The sequence below is a fragment of the Exophiala viscosa genome (assembly GCF_022695815.1).
Source record: "Exophiala viscosa unplaced genomic scaffold EDD37scaffold_1, whole genome shotgun sequence".
In the NCBI taxonomy this organism is placed as follows: domain Eukaryota; kingdom Fungi; phylum Ascomycota; class Eurotiomycetes; order Chaetothyriales; family Herpotrichiellaceae; genus Exophiala; species Exophiala viscosa.
In genome coordinates, this window is record NW_026944353.1 from 5131679 (window position 1) to 5151734 (window position 20056).

Below are 20056 nucleotides of genomic sequence, written 5' to 3' on the forward strand. Positions count from 1 at the left end.
ACATGACTGGTTCAGCGTTAGGAACTGTACTCGTCACAGTATCTCGCCCACTATAGGCTCTCTAGGCGTGCACAGGCGATGCTGTCAAGGCTCCAACAATGATGTGCATGTGCGTCGATTGACATATGCGGGGAACAAGTCGTCAATGATTTTCAGCAGCTACAGATACTGTACCCAACCGTAAACTTAAGAGTTCATTTTCCCAAACCTGGCAGCGCTGCTTCAATAGGTGCCCAGTCAAGAGATTTTCGATCTGGAACTATCTCGTTCACTTATTCCCAGTCTCTCTCTCTTATCTTATGTCTTGACGGCGAGTGCTGCGACTGGCCATGGCGTGGCTCTCCAATCCTATCGCTTTCACGCGTGGGCCCGTCACCTTCATCACCACCATCATATATCTCGCAATTATCGTTGCTCTAATCGTTGTACAGACTGGCGTACCATCTCCTCCAGACACGCCTACGCCGATACACGGTATCAATTTGACAGAGGCATGGCTAGATCTACAGCTGCTCTCCGGGTCTCACCATCCCTACAACTCTCATCGCAACGATGCGGTCCACGACTGGCTGCTGTCCAGAGTCGAGTCCATTCTGAAAGAGAACCATGCACTTTCCTCTACCAATTCTTCGAGTGCATACATTTTTGAAGACAACCTCTCCAACCTCACTTTCTCCTCGGAACGCATACCTCGAGCTGCAGGAATCAGTGTCTACTTCGAAGGGACCAATATCATCGTCTACATACCTGGCACAGAAGATGATAAGAAACAGTGGTGGCTGGCTCCCAATGGCAAACCTTCTGCCCGGAATGCTGTCCTCGTGAATGCCCACTATGACAGCGTGTCTACGGGCTTTGGGGCCACAGATGATGGTGTTGGTGTGGTCTGCGTCCTTCAGCTGGCAAGATATTTCACTACATCAGGAAACCAGCCCAAGAATGGTGTCGTGCTGCTGCTGAATAATGGCGAAGAAGACTTCTTGAATGGTGCCAACGTCTTTGGCCAGCATCCCATGTCCAAGCTCGTAAGCACCTTCCTCAATCTCGAGGGTGCTGGAGCTGGGGGAAGAGCTGCCCTCTTCCGGAGCACTGACGATGCTGTCACGAAAGCATATGCTCACTCCAAATATCCTTTCGGTTCCTCGACTACTGCGGACGGCTTCAACCGTGGCCTCATCCGCAGTCAGACCGACTATGTGGTATTCAATGGAAAGCTAGGCTATCGCGGACTGGACGTCGCCTTCATTGGTCCCCGAGCACGTTATCACACGGATCAAGATGACTCTCGACATACTGGAAAAGGATCTCTCTGGCATATGCTTTCAACTGCAGTGGCAACAACTCGAGCACTGACCGCTGCTTCATTGACGACCAATCTAGATCCAGGACATACTCCCGGAAGTGCTGCTCTATGGTTCGATGTTTTCGGTCGAGCGTTCGCCGTCTTGCAGGCACATACCTTTTTCGCTCTTGCAGTTGCCCTCCTGGTGGCTGGACCGATCATTCTCTTCCTAACCCTGGTCTTGCTGTATCGCTTCGACAAGTTCTACTTTTTCTCGGGTTCTAGAGCATATCACATGGCAGATGGGGATGACAATATCCTACTGTACGGCTGGCGTGGCTTCTTCCGTTTCCCTCTCATATTGCTGGTCGCCTGCGCAACCCCCATCGCGCTGGCTTTACTCCTCTCCAAGGAGAATCAATACATCGCTCACAGTAGTGAGTGGGCAGTGTGGAGTATGATGATCTCGTCATTCGTCTTCGTCGCCTGGTTCCTGTGCCGGACTGCAGACTTCGCCCGACCATCTTCGCTCACCAGGGCATACGGGCTGTCATGGATGTGGGCCGGTTGGTGGGCTTTACTGGTCGCGGCCACAGTATTTGAAGAGCATTTTCACTTGACCGGCACATATTTTGTCCTCATCTACACCGCTAGCGTCTTCTTCGCGACCTGGTTCGCTTACCTCGAGCTCTTCTCCCTCCCGAAGAAGTCTACCTACTGTCGTGGCAAAGTAGGTGAGGAACACTTCTCATCGCGCTCGCGCAGTACCTCGAGATTACGTCAAGATACCCCTGTCTCGGCACCGGAAGACGGCGGTGACGAGCCTGAGGAGGACGACGACGAAAACGAACCCACGGAGAGATCCAGCTTGTTGAGGAGTCGAGGACGCTCGACCTTCAAAGGATACCGACCTGAAGAGGCTGAAGCCACTCCCAGTATCAAAACCAAAGAAGAGACAAGTGATCATCACCATGAGGAGCAGGAATGGAGCAAGTCGCAGTGGACATGGCTGTGGCTGCTACAAATGCTCCTGCTCATTCCCATCAACCTCATCGTTGTGGGTCAGATTGGATTCTTGACGACTGAAGGTCTCCACCAAACTGGTCAGGATGGTAGCTCGACGTTCCTGGTCTATATCATGATCGCTGCCAGCACGATACTGCTTTGTTCGCCATTGGTCCCTATCTTACACCGCTTTACCTGGCAAGTGCCGGTATTTCTACTTTTTGTGTTGATTGGCACATTGATCTACAACCTCACCGCATTCCCATTTTCGCCGGGAAACAGAGTAAAGCTGTTCTTCCTGCAGCAGGTCGACCTCGATGCAGGGAATAATTCAGTCTCATTGCAGGGCGTCCCCGGGTTCGTTCGACAGGCCATTGCCAGCATACCCAGTGCTGCTGGTCAGGAGCTCCAATGCAATGCCACTGGGCCAGGATACAATCTGGAAAGGTGCTCTTGGTCTGGACTTCCACCAAACGTCGCGAAGCCGAACTCTGCGACTCCACCCGAGAAACAATACAAGAGCTGGTTGAACTTCAATGTGACCAGACTTAATGATTCTGAGGAGAACAAAGCCCGTTTCGTGCTCTATGGCAGAAACACCAGAGCGTGTAAGCTCGTGTTTGACTCACCCATCAGCGCCTTTCAGGTCAACGGCCGAGCTCCTCGGGATAAGAGATTCCTCCCAGTCCCCGAAGCCGGGAGTAATGAAGTGCGTCTTTGGTCAAGGACCTGGGACCGTGCATGGACGGTCGATGTGTCGTGGCTTAATCCTGAGGAGGATGGCCCGCCGAAAAAGTCCAACGAGACATTGACCGGGAAGGTGGTCTGTCTCTGGAGCGATGTGAATCAAGTGGGACTGATTCCAGCTTTCGATGAGGCCAAGCACTTTCTACCGAACTGGGTGGCGATCACGAAGGCAGAGGACGGACTGGTTGAAGGATATAAACGCTTCTCCTTCTAATGAGCCCTGCATCGTCGGAGTCGAGCATGTACATTGTGCAGTGTGTCTTTCGAACTGGTTTGGGTGGCATCAAGCATTGGGATCTGGCATTTTCCTGCAAAGAAACAAAGGAGCGGGGGAGTTATACGGATGATTTGATGAGCATGACATCGTGGCATGAGCTTTGGCGTAGAGTACTTTCGACGAGTGCATTGACACGATATCAGGGGTGACGCCCCGTAATAACCATCAGCTCTTGCGTGCATTACCACAATGGATGGTGAAATGGTGGATATAGCAAATGGCAAGACTGCTTCTAACGGATAATACCATCCTCAGCACTACTGCCTCTGAAGCTTTTAAACAGTCCGCCCATCTTACTCGTCTTCGCGGCAGTTGGCTGTCCCATCTCAAGTATCCTGCTCCCAACCCCATCGTCCTCATGCTGCTGCATTTCCGGCTGTCTTATTTCCCCCTCAAAGACGCCGACCTCCTTCTCGTAATTCGGCTTAAGCAGAGCGTTCTCGCCACGGTATTTGACCATGTCCTCGTCGCTCAAGATACAGTCTTCCGCTGGCTCGCCGCTTCCTATGTACCGACCGTTCTCGTCTTTCGCGTAGTTAGCGAGGTACTGGCTTCGAGGCACTTGGCACATAACAAAATCCACGCTGGAGTCAGGCACGGATAACTTCATGCGGGCGAACAAGGAAAACTTTGACTTCGATTTCTCTGCGTCGCTCACGTTCGCTGACGGTTGCGAACCGTCTCTAGGCTGTGGGCTTGCTCGCCTAGCAATCTCCTGTGGTCCGAGTACGGGCACCGTGATAAGCGGGTCGTCGATGTGCTTCGTGGTGTCAAAGCCGATTTCGCCCGCCGATCTTGATCTCATAGTGTACGCTGCACCACCGACGGAGAGGGCGAGCCCATCAGACCACGTCATGTTGAAGTGAAGTGCGGCAAGTTGGCTTGTGCCGACGTGGACACTGGTTTTGTCGTCAAGGCGCAAGTGAGGCTGTGGTTGTGCACTGCTCTTAAATAGCCTGAAATATGGGGGGCGGTGCCTCATAAGCATCGGGCGGGGAACACTGGTCCAGAAAGCCTTGTGTAAGCCGTGCGATTTAAATAGCATCCGGGTCTTTCATAAGGGACTTTTGCTACCCAGAAGATGATGACTGAAGAAGTGGCTTCGGACGCCGAGGTCGTGCAGTTTTTGCGGACTCTTGGTGTCGTTTGGTCGATGCTTCAAGCACAGTACCGCTTCCAGTTTCCGGCGCCCGAGGTATATGCACATGCTCCTCAGTATGGATGCATATGTCGGCGCAATAAAGGCTTTTCGCACTCGTGCTGTGCGTGCCATGAGGCAATAATCATACGAATAATAGTGTCTCTTGGACTTCAGCCGTTCTGGCGTAACTTGGCCAAGGCAGCCATGACACCATCGCTCAACTCGGGTTCTTTTCTGGTCACGGCTTGCGCAGCTTTCGGTTTCTCTGCATCAGCGAGGTTTGATTCCGCTTCAACCTGAGCAAGCAGTGCTGCTTCCTCGTCGTCGATTATATCGTCGTCAAAGTGCACTTCCTCTAATCGAGGTCGTTTCTGACTCGGACCGGCGTCGGTGGCTTTTGGGATCAACCCCGCTGACGTGCCTTGTCTGCTCAAGCTGGGTACAGTGCTGATTGGTATGGGAGTGACAACACTTGCTGACCTTGATGTTGGTGCACTGTCTCCCTCAGAAAACATTGAGCTTTCTTGTCTCAACAGAGTGGCATTGGATTTGGCTGCTCTCTTGACACGGAAAGGCTCGCGTACCGTCGTAGTCCATGCTTTAATCTTCTTTTCACCCCAACCTGGTACCAAGGCCAACTCTTCAGGTTGTGCGTTGACAGCCGCTCGTAAGGAACCGAAGTTGGAGATGAGACTCGCAGCATCTGTCTTGTTGATGGTCCGTGGAGTGGTCACGAATTCGGTCAGACTTTCTTGATATGTTTCGGCTTGATGGGCTCGGATTGAGGCAGCTGAGGCATGCTCGTACGACTTGAATAATTCTAGGTAGCGACCGGCTTCTTGGGAGGACCAGCAGAGTATCAAGGTAAGGTTGTTGATCATTGAGGTCTTGGACAGTTCTTTCAACGCTTCTTCGTGGTTGTTGATGTCTACCATGGTCAGCAGTATGCGAAGGTTGTACAGCTTGCCTAGCTGGCGAATACGACTGTAGATGTACTCGGGGTGCAGTCGATGGTATTTTAGGGACAGGAAGAGTGCGCATGTTGTGGCACCGAGGACGTAGTCACAAGGAATGTCAGAGTACTCCCAGGGCAGTGATTTGACATTGTTCAAGATAGGATTGCCCTTCTGTCGCGTCGAGACCAGAATTGCAGAGGGACCTTGCCTTCCAGGCATTGCCTGCGGCTTTGGTTGAACGACTTTTCCATTGTTGATCGCCGGACTTGCCGTTCGTTGCGGTGCGGACGTCGACTGCTGGACAGCAGCCTCGGCCGCCAGGAACTCGACATCGTCGAATTCCTCCGCCATAATTTCGTGGGAGACCAGGGAATACTGAAATGACTACGGCGCGGTGATTAAAAACGCAAGAGATACGGACGGAGTACATGATACAAAAATACCGCGCACTATGTTGCGGAGGACAGCCAGCCAGGACATTATGTCATACTACTCTAGCTTAGGCCAAAACAAGCGCCTCGAGAACCGCGCCACAGGCGCCGGCTAGTGAGGCTTCGGGTGCCTGCCCAAGTAGGAACTTTTAGAAACTTCGTGTCTGGTTACAAGTACTCACATGCGCGGGCAGGAGCAAAGCGGCGATGTATTGTCTTCCTTTCAGCCTTTGTCAATGCCTGTCTCCTAGAGAGCACTTGCGCTGGGTGTCCGACAAGAACCTACGGAGAAGACCTAGAGACCTTTTTGCTGTTCACGTGTGTACTAACGGGGGTAGAGAGGGGCTGAGGAAGCAGACAAACCACCGTGGGAGAGTCTCACATCCTAAACTCTCCATGCATGGTCACTACTGATGACCGAATCATCATGACTTCATGGTATGTTGACACCACTTACAGTGTACACGTCGTGCTAGCTGGAGGGTATGCAGCGTAAGATTCTTTCGATACAAGCCGCTGCCGGCTTGCCTGATCTCATCACCCATCTAGTGCACCTTCAGTCCGGATTTGTCGGACTCATTCATCCCTCAATCATCCTCGTCACTCGAAGCACGATCATGCATTCTGTCGATGCGATATGCTTCGATGACCTGACGCCACCAGCTTTCATGGTCTAACACACTGACCTGCGAATCACCCAGGAGTTTATGTGCCTCGCCTTTCTTGGCCTCCCACGTACCATTCTCTTTCAGTACGTCCACAAGACTTTCATGGGCGGCCATGGTAGTCTTGTGGTGAAGACCCAGCGTTGCAACTCTGCCTTTGACCACGATCCAATAGAGGACCTCCGTCTCATCCAAGCGCTCGAGCTTCCGGAGCACTACGGCTTTCCGTACCAAGAGCTCCAGCCGATGAGGGTGGTTCAGTCCCAATGGAGCTGCCATGAGGCTCATGTTAATAGTATTTAGTGCTGAAAGGAACTTCTTCTGTCGGGACTGGGCGCGGCTTAACGTTGCGAGGATGTTGATCGTCTGGACATGGGCGGAACCAAAGGCGCTGGCAGACACAGTCCACAGGTGCTCAAGATGTTGTTCCGCCTGTGCAAAATCCTTATCCGCGAACATCAGCTGGAAGCTCAGACAATACATGGCAACGATGGCGTGACCATGGTCCTCTCCCAAGGTTCGTCGGAACCCTTCCCAGAGTTGCAGGAGTGTGGCTGAGTCTATAGCACAGCTTTGGAGCTTGTTGCCCCCGGCTGCTGCTGTCATCCATTCCAATAGGACAGTGATGGGATCGCACATGCCAAGTGCATCCCGGGCTACCAGCAAGGATGTCCTCATGATATTCTCCGGTAGTTTGCCTTCGGCATGTACCAGGAGCCAAGTCAGCATCATGCTCGCTGCAGTGAGTAGGAAGGGGCTCTTGGCCAAGCACATCTGCCGAAAAGAGATCGTGGCCTGCCGGAGATGTTGCTTCATCATAGCGTTTCTTCCTGCGGCACCCAGCATACACGCCATCATGCAAGCTGACGTGTAGGAAAATGAGACGTCACAGAGCTGTGGGGTTGCAGAAGACTCGGACATCCGGACATTGGAAGAACCATGCACAGGTTCATTTCCCATGGACAGCTCGTTGCCCATATTATCTTGTAAGTCGCACTGATCTCCCTCCAACAGCTTTCGGAAGCTGCCCAGCTCACTTAGTTCACCAAAGGTGTTGAAAAGTGATGGATCGACCTGTTGATTGGTCAAAGCGATGCTGCTTGTCGAGGTGAAAGGACAGATCCATGTTCCCTCGGTCGCCGTTGTGAGGTGTGTCTCTACCAGTTCAGCGGCGTCAAACTCATAGTCTGCAATTGGGGGCGGACGAGATGTGAGCGTGGATGGTCCTGGGAGACTGTTCGCCTCCGAAATGCCGACATCAAGCTCGGCGTCCAAGAGCGCCATGGAGCCGCTTCCGTCCGCAGCGCAACGGTTGATATGCTCTGATATAACCACATTGGCATCCATGGCCTCGATGAGGAATGTCTCCTCCTCTTCCTTGTGGCTTTTCAAGTACCTCCGAAGATCCTCGATTCTCCGGACCTTGCTGTGGATTTGGACGAATACTTGGTGCAAGCCGGCAGCTCTTCCTTCCTGATAGAGCTTTGCAAAAGCCAGCCAGTCCTGCCTTGTGGCATTCTTGCCCATATTCCACTCGCTGAGCTTGGCTTTGTACATTCGCTCCCTGCATGGTCAGCCTATACGTGGGTGTCAGAGGGCAAGTGGCGGCCTTACGTTGCAAGGAACTCTCGTTTCTCCATCTCTTTCATGACCTTTGAGAGGGAGAGGTTCCTTGTGAGATAGAGTTCCTCAATGTCAGACTTGACGGCTGTCCAGCGCTCTTCATCGGATCGCGCATACCGTCCCCATGGCCTCGTTTCGATGCTCGTGGGGGCCTCCATAGGAGGTCAAGGCTGATGTACAACAGAGGGTGGCGGGAGCTCGCACAACGCAGGCATTTCTGATTGAGAGGTGAGATGTCAAGTAGAACGAGGAGCAGTGCCTTTAAGGAAACGACGACTTCTTCACCTTTTGCAGTGGCGTAGTAGCATGGACTTTGTTATATCGAAGTCCATATTGCTGCCCAGCCAACACGCTAATGCAAGCCTCTTATGCCGCTGATGAAAGGAACCTTGCAATCTGCCCACGTCCGTGTTCGCCTTGGGGAAGATAACCAGTAATAGAGCACTTGGTACGCCAGTCGGCTGTGCTTTTGCCTGAAGAGGGCAACCTTCGCACCTTTGCTGGACTTTTGGAGCCACGTGATGTCGAAAGTGTTCTGCTAACCGCTCTGGTGTTTCGATGCATCAGAATTCATACGAGCAGGATAATGAAGACTCACATGCCGACGTTACTGCAGACTTTCTGTCTCGCTCGTCTCCTAAGATGAATATATAAACCACTGTTCCGATCCCTTTTCCAATGAGGCGGCAAGAATTGTCCGTTTTTATCTGCACATGTTGGCTCATTCTATTGATCTATACCATACCATCTTATGTCATGTCGAACCCTTGAAAGCATTTACATCGACACAATGACTCCCACGGCTTCACCCAAGCAAGAGAATGCCGTACGTGATTTATGGGAAAGAGTCTTCACGGCCATTACTGTACTTAATGTGGTATCGACACCACCGGCCATCGCGGAGCATGACATTATGAGCATGTACCTCCAGTACTGTAAACCCTCAGCGTCCTCTGATGCTTTCTCGGACGACACTGGTGGTTGTGGCGACAGGCGTGCCGCGAATACACAAGTCATGGCGTTTCCGCTCCCAACCCTGCCAGACGGCCCCAAACCACTTTCCGGCACTAGAAGTCCGGAACCAGAAAGTATAGAGTACGTTACACCCACCGAGGAAACCAAGGAAGTCCATGCACGCAGGCCCAGAAGTATGTGCCGCGTGGCACCGATGGCATGTGGCCATCACGAGCTATTCGACGAAGCTACATGCGAGCCCGACCAATGCATTGTTGTATTTGCTGAAACTCGTCATAATTCTCCAAGCACGAGATGGAGCGATGAGGATATCCTCGAGGCGGATAGACGCTTTCTCGACGAGTACGACACGCGCCAGGACATGTGGCGCCGATGTACACCTGAAAGCACGAAAATGAGCCCGGACGACGATGACAACGACAATCATTTCGGATTCTGCAGAGCCGCCCTGCAGGGCGATCTTGAAACCCATCTGAAGGAAAAACACCTGGAGAAGCCTGATCAGAACCGACATGAGCAGAACAAAGCCCTGAAAGGAAAAAGATGTGCTGACCATGGAAAGGGCACAAAACACTGCGGCTCGAGACGGCGATCATTGGAACTGCACGCAACCAGGCAATCATCGATGAATGTTTCGACCAGGCACCTATGGAAAGCAATAATCCATCGAACTTGCAATTCCGAGGCAAGAGTAAGAAACACAGGACAGTGCCGGGATTCTTTGGAGCCAAGGCCTGACGGACAGGACGTCCTAACGGACAGATGCTTCTTGAGAACAGCTCAAGATTTTGGTGTGGGTTTTGCGAAGTGATTATCCCCTGCGCGGCGGGATTGGCGCTTTTTTCCTTGGCATTCCCAACTATGTGCCCTCATGTACTTCCTCATGCCCATGCACTACCAATTATGCCTCCCCTAATAAAACGTAGAAAAAGAGTAAATAGGTCCCTCTCTGTCCACCTAACTCGAAACCCTATCATTTTGACTTTGATTGGGGGCGTATACTCAGGTAGTGGTTGGCCCGTAAGGTCTTTGACAGCGGGTAGTGCCGCCTTAACAACCAACCGCGCTTTTGGCGTAGGAGGCCGTTTTTCTTGCTCTTTTTTAGCTTTTGGGCGAGGACTTGGTTGGGCCTCCTCCCAAATACGTTTTGGATGTTTTGCTCGTTGAGAGCCGAGTGGTGGTCATCTTTTGCCTGGTCGTAGCATACAAAAGTAAACAAATTTGGGTAGCTTGACGCGTGTCGTGCATGCCAAGGAAAAAAGCGCCAATCCCGCCTCGCAGGGGATAAGCAGGAAGCGGTGTGTGGAATGTGTGTCTTTACCATATGCAGAATTGAGGTGTAGCTCCTGTGGCAGGATCCATTCGTGGAGCTGGTGAGTGAATTCATACACGCCACAAGCGTCAAAGTGAGAGTCGAGGCTGAGCAATCCCTTGACGGTATGTCAACGAATACATCTTTTGTCAGTGAGTTGCGGCGAGTCCCTGGGGTCGGGATCATTTTCGCTCCATTATGTACCATCTTTCGATTTGCACGTTTGGACTCACTTCCGGAGGGATAGACTGCTTGGCGCGCCAGCGCCCGTCATTCCGCCTGATAATACAACGTATTCGACGTTAATGCGGGAGAATATGCAATATCACATGGGCGTAGGCAAATCACTAAAAAACCATGATGCACATCTGCAACAGGTAAAGAGCGTCGAGATGTCAATGCCTAACTTACTAAGCTTAGGGTTAGCCAAGCAATTGGAGACGAGAGTTCAGCTGCTAAAAGATGCGGAGAAATTTTTGTCTGCAGATGAGACTTTAAAGTCTCTTACATTTTCCAACGCTTCGTAGAACCAGATTTACGGCCTCACTACAATCATGGATCCCGGGACCAAGAGACGTAAACTGTCTAGCGGCAGCTATGAGGCAGTATCGCCCCAGATAGCAATCCCTGTTGCGGCTGCGGACGACAGCAATGCCAAAGAGCAACGCCGCTCACTCTTTGTCCGCTCATTGCCTGCATCCGTGACTACAGAACGCCTCACCGAACATTTCTCGCAGTCCTTCCCTTTGAAGCATGCCCTGGTGGTCGTCGATCCACAGACGAAGCTATCGAAAGGATTTGGTTTCGTGACATTTGCCGACGCTGAAGATGCGCAGGCCGCAATCGAACAATTCAACAACTCGGCATTGGACGGGCGCAAAATCAAGGTGGAACTTGCCCAGTCGAGACACAGAGAGACAGAAGATGGACTCAAGTCCGGTCCGAATACGACTGCCGTGCAATTGCGGGAGCAAAGGGAGCATAAACGGGCTGAGACACAACCGCCGAGATTAATTGTGAGGAATCTCCCATGGAGCATCAAGACGGAGGATGACCTGTCCGCACTCTTTCGCAGCTACGGAAAAGTCAAACACGCTGTATTGCCAACGAAAGGTCCAAAGGCTCAGTATGGATTTGGCTTTGTCGTGCTTCGTGGCAAGAAAAATGCAGAAAAAGCAATCGCCGGCGTCAACGGCAAAGAGGTTGATGGACGAACACTCGCTGTCGATTGGGCGGTCGACAAGGAGACATGGGAGCAGCAAAAACAGACGGCTTCTGCAGAGTTGCTGAATGATCAGCCCACCAAGAAGGCCTCTGGTGCCGAAACTGATGGGAGCCCAGCCACGCCTGCTGGGGATTTGGCAGACGCCGACGGTGACGATGCATCTGAAGGAGAAGTGGACGAAGACAAGCTTGACGAGGCTGAAGTTGCCGAAGACCCATTGGATGAGGGTTCTGACATTGACGACGCAAGTGAGGAAGATGAACAGCATGATCCTCGAAACGACGGGACTATATTCATTCGAAATTTGCCCTTTACCGCGAATGACGAAAGTCTGAAGGAACACTTCTCCTCGTTTGGACCCATACGGTACGCTCGAGTCGTCTATGACCCCGAGACCGAGCGCTCGAGGGGAACTGCTTTTGTCTCTTTCTTCAACTTGGACGACGCCAAAGAATGTGTCAAGAATGCACCCAAGCACGAAGCACCCACTGTCGATCCAAAGGACGACAAGAAACGCAAGGGAGATACGCCGAAGCACTCTGTCCTCCAAAATGAAGCCAACGATCCATCTGGCAAATATACACTTGAAGGCCGTGTGCTTCAAGTCTCAAGAGCGCTCACCAGATCAGATGCAGAGCGACGAGCCACCGAGGCTAGTGAGAAGAGGGACATTCGTGACCTGGATAAGCGACGGCTGTATCTCCTTTCGGAAGGGTCCATCCCCAGGTCGTCGAAGCTCTACGAACAGCTCGGTAAAGCCGAAATTGACATCCGCGAGAGCAGTGCTCGACAGCGACAACGGCTGATCAAGAACAATCCCAATCTATGTTTCAGTCTCACCCGACTCAGCGTGAGAAACATTCCTCGACACATCGGTCCCAAAGAACTCAAGGCGTTGGCTCGTGAAGCAGTTGTGGGCTTCGCCAACGATGCAAAGGCCGGTATTCGACAACCACTTAGCAAGGAAGAATCACGTCGTGGTGAGGCAGAGATGCGCGAAGCGGAAAGAAAACGAAAGCTTGCCGGAGTGGGTATCGTGAAACAGGCTAAAGTCGTGTACGAGGATTCTCAGGGCACAAAAGTCAAGGATGGTGCTGGACGAAGTCGTGGTTATGGCTTCATCGAGTATCACACCCATCGTAACGCCTTGGCAGGGTTGCGATGGCTCAACGGACACGTGGTCAAGGCTTCTAAAGAGGGCGAGGAGAAGGGAAAGAGGCTCATCGTCGAGTTTGCGATTGAAAACGCACAGGTGCTCCAGCGACGGGGCGAGATTGAGCGAAGAGCACACGAGAACCGTGGAAATAAAGGCACATTCGGCAGCGGACGCAGAGATGGCGAAAAGAGAGACGGCACACAGAGAGATGGCGGAAGAAGAGACAGTCGACCAAGAGATGGCGAGAAGAGAGACAGCCGACAGAGAGATGGCGGAAGAAGAGACTTTGGGAAGAGGAACGGGGACAGAGGTCGGGATTCGAAAGCCCCTGCTGCAGGTCAAAAGAGGAAGCGCGACGACAAGGAGGATGAGAAAGCGTCTGTGGGAAAGGCCAAAGGATCTGAACCAAACGAAAGAAATAACAGTATCGCGAAGCGGAACCGCATCATTGCGAAGAAGCGGCAGGCAAGGAAGGTGCGAAAAGGTTGATGTAGCTGCTGAAGGGCAGATGCCTGGTATTCCAATGATCCCAGCACTTCATGACTCGAGCAACACATCGTTCCATTTCCATCGCAAAATTATGAGGCATTCGACGTATAACGTTGTCCTTCCTGTCGTCCGGTATTGTGGGCTCCCGCGACCTATGTTCAATATGGTCAGCATCTGCCTCGTGTATACAACGCACCCATGCTTGTTTTTGCCATGATCAAGTGTATTGCGCCTTCAGTTATTTCTAACGTTCTCTGTGTCATGGAGTGTAATGCAACTGGAACATCCGTTCAAAGTCGATGCGACGCAGGTATACTGACCTTGCCGACAATGTTATATCGCTTGCTGAAGAAGGAGTACCACTCGTCCAACACCGTCTTGTACTTGTCGTCCAGATCGTCCCATTCCGCAACGCAGTCTTCAGGCTTCAAGCTGGACAATGCCAGAGCGCGGGACGGATCCTTGCCGGCGAATACTGTTGAGGCTATCAGTCTCAAGCAGAGATGAGAGACATGGGAAAATGCGCACCTCGATATGAACCCTTCTCGCCGTATGCCGTATTCTTAGATACATCGAAAACTGTGCCTTTGATGGCAACATAGGTCGGCTTGTCCGGATTCGATCCTGTTTGCGCAATCGCAGTCTCAGTATCCAAGTATCTCACCTGTTGTCCAGTCTCTTTCAGATCTTACCGTCGCATTGGCTCAGCTCTTCGAGAGTGATCTCTTTGTCACTAGGTTCCGCGAGCTCGACCTTGACTTTCGGTTCGAATCTCTTGTTCTCCGAGTAGGCACTGGGTGAGGTGGGATCCGCCATGGTGGTAATCAACGTACGAACGACGCTCGGTAGTATCGGTCAATGGAATACGAGAAGAGGGATCAGGCGGGCAGTAGAGTGCTTCGTTCAGGCGCAACCTCGATTCAGATGGCGAAAGTGATCGAGTGACCTTTTTCCGGTGGCCGACGATTGATTACATACTCTTGTGGCCGTTTAAGAAAATCCACCGCACCTTGTTGGAGGGACGCCAACGCTTGGATCGCCGTGGACGATCGCGGGGCACAAGAAAGAAAGTCTTGGGCATCGCCATACCTTGAGAAACTATTGGCGGACCTTTGTCGACCACCTGCGGTATGCGGTACTCGTCCTTTTTCCCGTCCCTCAAGTGCCCTCGTGTGACAAACCTTTGCTCTAGCTCTAGGTTTGCCAACCTCGATAATACGCACTCTTTATGATGGCGCGACGATTTGAACCGAATTGTTATTCGGGTCTGCTCAACTACACCTGCACAAGTCTTTACAGGCCGGCTTTATCCCGGCAGCAACGACGAGGGACCCCTATATCTAGTTGAGTGAGTGGTGAAAAGGCTTATCGGCTTGACATACGTCGTCGATAACATGGCCGCACATGGTACCAGCCAGCTATTGGCATGTCTGTGATATACGAGGTAGACTTTACGTCTTCAACGGCTTGACAGGCGTCTCAACCATCAGACTCATCAGAGAATGAGCAACCTCGGCAGCAGCCAGGACTGTCGTCTCACCAGGATTGTCATAAATGGGAGCAACCTCAACCACGTCAGCCCCAATGACCTTGAGACCTTCCAGACCGTCCAAGATGCTCAACAGCTCTCTAGTGGTCCATCCACCAACCTCTGCTGTACCCGTCGCCGGTGCAAAGGCAGGATCTAACACGTCGATGTCCACGGAAATGTATACGTTGGTGTCCCCTACCCTTGCTTTCAGTTTTTCTATGATACCAGCGACCCCAATCTTGTCGATATCTCTGGCCGTGATGATCTCAAATCCACATCGTTTGTCATTTTTCCAGTCGTAGTTTTTGTTGATGGCCGGCGCCCGAATGCCAGCGTGGGCGGAAGAGTTGAGAATGAGACCTTCCTCATGGGCAATATGGAGGAACGTCCCATGATTCAGTCCCGCATATCGAGATACGCAACCACCAAGGACTTTTGGGTCCCACGTGTCGATATGACTGTCAAAGTGCAAGACACTAACTGGACCCCAGTGCGAGATTGTCGACCGCAACGCTGCTAACGTCGTGGTATGGTCACCTCCGAGCGTTATTATCCTTGGCACAGAAGACACCTCGCTAGTATTAGCTGGACGACCCGAGACGATCTTGTGCGCTTTTTCGAGTTGCTGCAAGGCAACGGTGTTGTCCAAGAATGTCAGAGGTGCGTCGCCACAGTCTATGACCCGCGCCCATGAGAGAAACGTGTTGTTGTGAGTATACGGGCTCCAAGACATGAGGGCACCGATTCTGCGAGAACCCAGTCGTATGCCAGTGGGGCCGAATCTCGTCCCCGGTCTGCCCGTGGTCGCTGTATCAAAAGGCGCCCCAAGAAAAGCGATATCATACTTCTCGACATCGTCGTCTGGCGACAAGCAATGAACCCAAGGCAGATTTGAGAAAGTGGTCAGACCTGAGTACTTCTCGAACTCTGCGAGCGAATCTTTCTCTGAGTTGAAAGGTCGATATTCAGATGGGCCGTGGCTGCTGCCATAGTGATTGGCTTGCTGTGGTATCAGAGGTGGAAAGGTAATCTCTCGTGCAACCAGCGCGCAGGGTAGGCAGAGCAGTGTTGACAGGCCCAACGACAGATGCATGGCTCCAAATGTGTGCGTATATATCAATTTTGTCCGGGTAGACCCCTGGCTGTCTAGCAGGAGGCAGTTGTGTTCGAAAGAACTGTTGATGGTCTGGACCTTCTTGTCTTGTGAGCTGCTGTGTGAAGCGAGTGTATCCTCCTGGGATCAATATATCCCGATGATCAGTATTCGAAAAATCTTTTGCCTGACAAGAACGAGTGCAATGAGGGTCGAACGCAATAGGGTAATTAATTACTGTTTCATGTAGTGGGAAGGGAGCTTTGAGAAGCTTTCCCCGAGTATATTATAATATATCCGCTCTCGTCGCGGAGTACCCCGCAAGCCACTGTTATATTACATTATTGATATTGTACATGATGATATCGTCGTTAACTTCGTAAAATAGGTCATTAGAGTCCGCATCCTTTTGCTTTGTCCCGTGTTCCTTCATGGCCTTCATAGCTTTGGATTTTCATGCTTGCGCACGCATGGAGTTTCCAGTCAACCCGTGTAGACGAGATCCCTTGGTAGTGCGTGAGAGGCAAGCACATTTGACCACACAGCAATGTGAGAGGACTTCAGTGTCGGTGCATGAACGATCCAGGCATTGCAGCTTCTGTGGTTCGGACATTCCACATCAGACTGTTAGCCTGTGTTGAACCGAGGTGAGACCAAACGGCACCAGGTGGTCCTTGGCTTCCTTGCACAGGACCGAGGTGCCGATCATGCACATGGAGCGAGGCAGTATCTCCTGCATGGATGTTACTCATTTCGCGCTTGCTGGTTCGTATGGCCTTCTGTCAATGAGACCTCCGACATCGTCCGGTTTGTTCCTTCCTCATGTTCTCGGACAGGGAGCTGTATAATTTGAGTGGTGTCAGGAGATCCAGAAGTCCTCCTTGCTGACACATGGTGATGTTTATTTCAGACACATTCGAACTCAGCTTCGCTTTTCCTTCGTCCACCGAGGAACGCTTCAGGAGGAGGTTGGAGGAGTCCATCGACTTCTACGGCGATTTGCTCTCTTCTTTGTTCGGCGGCGAGTCGTTCTTCCAATTCCTTCTGGCTCTCGATCCGTCCACCGATTGCAGCTGCAGCCTCGTAATTGCCCGCGCCGCCTCTTCCTGCATGTATGGCCCCTGCACTCGGTGGACTCACCGGCCTGCTCGAGCTGAAACTCAGCGGCAGACTGGGACTCCGTTTCGCCTGGGCTATCTCGGCGCCTGAAGCATAGTTGCCGGCTCCGCCACGACCGACCGAGAGGTGGTGCGCCGACTGCTGGCGCAAGCGCATCGCGGGTTTGGTATCGATGCTTTCCAGCCTAGCGGTTGCTTTCCGGCGCTCTGCCAGAGATGAACTCTTGGCCGCCTGCGCTTCTAGATCAAGATCTGCTGATCGTGCAGGCTTCAATTCGGTCTGCCAGATGAAGTTGCCCGCACCGCCGCGGCCTGTTCGCACGTAGGGACCATAGGCGGACGAATTTGACACTGAGGACATCGGGCTCAGAGAGTTAGGGTTCGTGGGTGACGTTGAATATGAGTTGTCGGATATAGAATGGGAGTCGTCGTGATGACGATAGGGAGACTCGCTAATGATAGGTGATACTGAGGAAGCATACGAATCTAGGAGCCAGTCGGCCCAGGACTGCTGTGATACCATCGTTCTCAGAATTTTGCGATGGGTCTGTTTTGGGGGCCTGTTTTAGGTGATGTGACAGGGATATGGTGGCACTGAAGGTTTAGTCGTACCCTGGATCGATTGGTGACATGCGGCGGATATGCCTGTACAACAATGGGCATACAACGGAGCAAATGCTGTAAAACCACAATCTACTTGCAATATTCGTCAAGGATGAATGAATGTGAAGAAGAAGGTCAGCTTGAAAACAAAAGATGACGAGTGCAGTTTCTGTGCTACTCGTAATGGTAATCAGCATTTAACCGTCACTGGCGCCGGATCACACAGCGCCCGGATCCAAGGGATTGATTGGGTAGGTGGCGGTGGTCTTAGCCAAAAAAGCCTTGCGAGGGCTGTACAGGCAACGAGCGATCATTATTAGAAGTCCGACCACAAGAGCACTGCACAGTACCTGTAGCTGGTGACACCCTAGGTTATTGTCTGCTAGGCAGCGGACACTTGTGCCAATAGAGAAGAGTCCCAGGTCAGTGATCAGTGAACGAAGTAAGCAGACAGCAGAACCTTATGTGCATCGCCCTCAGAATAAGCGAGCATCCCTTCTACTTGTCTGCCGGCTCACCTGAAAGGCACGTGATATGAGGCTTACCATCAGGTCCCCAAGGCAGAAAAGTATCTCTATTGGGGACGTTATAAAATCAGGCATCAACGACATCGTCGTCCATTACATCGGGATGAACATGGTTTGTACCTCTCCAACGGCTGCCGATGGTGCCTGATATTCGAGCGAAAAGTGTATCGGACATGAGCATGAGTTTCCCCCGCAGATAAAAATGGTGTCGGTGGGGCCGCCGGGAAGGAGATCTCGGATATGAGAAGGCATGGCCATTGTTTGCCTGGAAATAGCCATTGTTTCGTATGCTGATATGCGGCGGCCACTGTGCGCATTGCACTCGTCTGCCTTTCCCAATTTTTCATCAGTAGTGTCTGCCACCGTCGACCACGAGGTGTCTCGACAAGATAAGTTCGCCCTATCTAAGGTCTGTGTGCCTCGAGCCTCTCGGCAGACCCATCTTTATCGACCTCGGATCCAGGTCAATCAGGACCCATAGATGTTCGTGGGCTAGCGGTCTAGCGGTGGCGCTGGCGCAAGATTCTTATCAGCAGATCAATTGGCACCCGAGACGCGTCCGACTTCGGACAATCAATGAGGTGCATCAAGCGCGTTCCTTCATGATAGGGAAGCATTATTGAGATAACCAGTCCTGACATCGGGATCAGGTTTCAAATTGTTACTTACCGTCTTGCCGTGTCTCGTTGATTGCATTTCCTCAGCGACGAGATGATAATTGTTTTTTGACTCGGGCACGGACCGCCACCAAACATGACTTATTCTGTGCCAGCAACATGCCTGCAAAAGCTGGGGCAACCTAATCCAGCCCAGGCTCGCCTGAAACCCCGCCCTTTTGGTGTGACAGAGTGAACTCTACGAGCGAGTATTCTTTCGCATACGTTGCCCTTACCGGCGCCTATTTGCGAGGAGCTCCACGCAATGAAGGGCAGGACTCTCGCACCACGAGTTGGTGATTTCATCCTATCGTATAGACCATGATCAAGCTGCATCGGAGGATCGGTGTACGACCGAAAGACGATCTGTTCTTGTTTGAAATTTCAGAAATAATATTTTGAGTGTGATCAGCACTGATTGTCACCCCGCCTGTGCGGTGCGGTGCCACGCGGAACATGGTTGACAAGTGACTTTCTCAAGGACTTTTGATTTGTCTGAGCTTAACGCCCCATAGATGCTTTGATGATATGGCATTCGACCTTTTTCCATGATACTCGTATCCGGAGAGAACGGACCATCAATAGCATCTGCCTGCGAGACCTGGTTTGACTCTGGTGCCGTCTCAGATCCGTGGATCTATCGAAAGCGATGACGCAGCTGATGGCTGGTGCTGACCAGTGGGACAGCTGACTCCGCGCACAGGAAGAGCATCGGATCACGAACGAGGAGACCACGGGACTGCGCCGTGACTTGCGTAAGTGATGCATTGCCCGCTGCGATAGCAAGCCGATGACGGCATTGTGGACTCGAAAGGTGCGTGATTTTGTTGCCTGGACGCTATCAGGCGACCTTACCTGCCGGCCAGGTGCCTGTAAAAGAGTGACCAATGCGTTGTGGTTAAAGCAGTGCCTGGGTTAGCTGCCGTAAATCGTACCTTGCTGCACCTGTTCGCATACAGTTTGGGGCGGGTGTCCCAGCATGGGGCCAGCTTAGTAGAGCTTACTGACTGGTTGGCAAGCTCGATATCGCATCGTCCTCCACAACGTGTCCTACGCCTGCCGCTGCAGCACGCGGCGGACGATACTTCATTGCGTGCTGGTCCTTATGCTACGCTTAGGCGCTACCTGCTCCCTTTTCTAGGCCTGAAAAGAACAGTGGCAACGAGGGCCTGCAGGAGAATAATGGCTGCCAATAGGCACCCCGAGGTCGCAATGATTGTCCATGCTGATTCGCGGACTCATAC

The 20056-nt window shown here is 52.1% G+C and overlaps 9 protein-coding genes across 9 annotated transcripts; 3 read left to right on the forward strand and 6 right to left on the reverse strand.

The window, feature by feature from the left end:
* The first annotated feature begins 162 nt into the window (after window positions 1–162).
* EDD37DRAFT_103845 (F-box and leucine-rich repeat protein GRR1) lies at window positions 163–3396 on the forward strand. The gene has a single exon (XM_062809127.1). The coding sequence runs from the start codon at window positions 330–332 to the stop codon at window positions 3246–3248; it is 2919 nt and encodes a 972-aa protein (XP_062676304.1). The 5' UTR covers window positions 163–329; the 3' UTR covers window positions 3249–3396.
* EDD37DRAFT_103854 (uncharacterized protein) lies at window positions 3396–4492 on the reverse strand. Its single transcript, XM_062809129.1, has 2 exons — window positions 4377–4492; window positions 3396–4312 (listed from the first exon to the last, which is right to left on the reverse strand). The coding sequence occupies exon 2, from the start codon at window positions 4297–4299 to the stop codon at window positions 3544–3546; it is 756 nt and encodes a 251-aa protein (XP_062676305.1). The 5' UTR covers window positions 4300–4312; window positions 4377–4492; the 3' UTR covers window positions 3396–3543.
* EDD37DRAFT_103847 (DNA excision repair protein ERCC-1) lies at window positions 4490–5849 on the reverse strand. The gene has a single exon (XM_062809128.1). The coding sequence runs from the start codon at window positions 5757–5759 to the stop codon at window positions 4623–4625; it is 1137 nt and encodes a 378-aa protein (XP_062676306.1). The 5' UTR covers window positions 5760–5849; the 3' UTR covers window positions 4490–4622.
* A 137-nt stretch (window positions 5850–5986) lies between these two features.
* On the reverse strand, window positions 5987–7492 carry EDD37DRAFT_619529 (uncharacterized protein; the record flags this gene model as incomplete). Its single annotated transcript, XM_062815867.1, has 1 exon — window positions 5987–7492. A coding segment is annotated over exon 1 (1052 nt), but the record flags the coding sequence as incomplete, so codon positions are not given.
* A 1345-nt stretch (window positions 7493–8837) lies between these two features.
* Window positions 8838–10005, forward strand: EDD37DRAFT_619538 (uncharacterized protein). Its single transcript, XM_062815868.1, has one exon. It carries the CDS (start codon window positions 8879–8881, stop codon window positions 9911–9913), a length of 1035 nt encoding a protein of 344 aa, XP_062676308.1. The 5' UTR covers window positions 8838–8878; the 3' UTR covers window positions 9914–10005.
* Window positions 10006–10770: 765 nt separating this feature from the next.
* Window positions 10771–13383, forward strand: EDD37DRAFT_103963 (uncharacterized protein). The gene is made up of 2 exons (XM_062809132.1): window positions 10771–10791; window positions 10841–13383. The coding sequence occupies exon 2, from the start codon at window positions 10969–10971 to the stop codon at window positions 13282–13284; it is 2316 nt and encodes a 771-aa protein (XP_062676309.1). The 5' UTR covers window positions 10771–10791; window positions 10841–10968; the 3' UTR covers window positions 13285–13383.
* EDD37DRAFT_103919 (cytochrome b5-like heme/steroid binding domain-containing protein) lies at window positions 13329–14417 on the reverse strand. Its single transcript, XM_062809131.1, has 4 exons — window positions 13977–14417; window positions 13813–13908; window positions 13605–13759; window positions 13329–13436 (listed from the first exon to the last, which is right to left on the reverse strand). Exons 1-4 carry the CDS (start codon window positions 14098–14100, stop codon window positions 13374–13376), a joined length of 438 nt encoding a protein of 145 aa, XP_062676310.1. The 5' UTR covers window positions 14101–14417; the 3' UTR covers window positions 13329–13373.
* A 318-nt stretch (window positions 14418–14735) lies between these two features.
* On the reverse strand, window positions 14736–15908 carry EDD37DRAFT_557583 (agmatinase; the record flags this gene model as incomplete). The annotated part of the gene is made up of 1 exon (XM_062813715.1): window positions 14736–15908. The coding sequence occupies one exon, from the start codon at window positions 15906–15908 to the stop codon at window positions 14736–14738; it is 1173 nt and encodes a 390-aa protein (XP_062676311.1).
* Window positions 15909–16681: 773 nt separating this feature from the next.
* Window positions 16682–17647, reverse strand: EDD37DRAFT_103908 (uncharacterized protein). The gene has a single exon (XM_062809130.1). It carries the CDS (start codon window positions 17547–17549, stop codon window positions 16815–16817), a length of 735 nt encoding a protein of 244 aa, XP_062676312.1. The 5' UTR covers window positions 17550–17647; the 3' UTR covers window positions 16682–16814.
* Between the last annotated feature and the right edge of the window lie 2409 nt (window positions 17648–20056).

Bases quoted from the DNA above. Each gene is read 5' to 3' on its own strand.
- EDD37DRAFT_103845 (XM_062809127.1), top strand. From the start codon at position 330: ATGGCGTGGCTCTCCAATCCTATCGCTTTCACGCGTGGGCCCGTCACC.
- EDD37DRAFT_103854 (XM_062809129.1), bottom strand. From the start codon at position 4,299: ATGCTTATGAGGCACCGCCCCCCATATTTCAGGCTATTTAAGAGCAGT.
- EDD37DRAFT_103847 (XM_062809128.1), bottom strand. From the start codon at position 5,759: ATGGCGGAGGAATTCGACGATGTCGAGTTCCTGGCGGCCGAGGCTGCT.
- EDD37DRAFT_619538 (XM_062815868.1), top strand. From the start codon at position 8,879: ATGTCATGTCGAACCCTTGAAAGCATTTACATCGACACAATGACTCCC.
- EDD37DRAFT_103963 (XM_062809132.1), top strand. From the start codon at position 10,969: ATGGATCCCGGGACCAAGAGACGTAAACTGTCTAGCGGCAGCTATGAG.
- EDD37DRAFT_103919 (XM_062809131.1), bottom strand. From the start codon at position 14,100: ATGGCGGATCCCACCTCACCCAGTGCCTACTCGGAGAACAAGAGATTC. The intron at 13,909-13,976 runs GTAAGATCTGAA...TTGCGCAAACAG, and splicing joins AGAGCTGAGCCAATGCGACG to GATCGAATCCGGACAAGCCG. The intron at 13,437-13,604 runs GTCAGTATACCT...TATTGAACATAG, and splicing joins GATATAACATTGTCGGCAAG to GTCGCGGGAGCCCACAATAC.
- EDD37DRAFT_103908 (XM_062809130.1), bottom strand. From the start codon at position 17,549: ATGGTATCACAGCAGTCCTGGGCCGACTGGCTCCTAGATTCGTATGCT.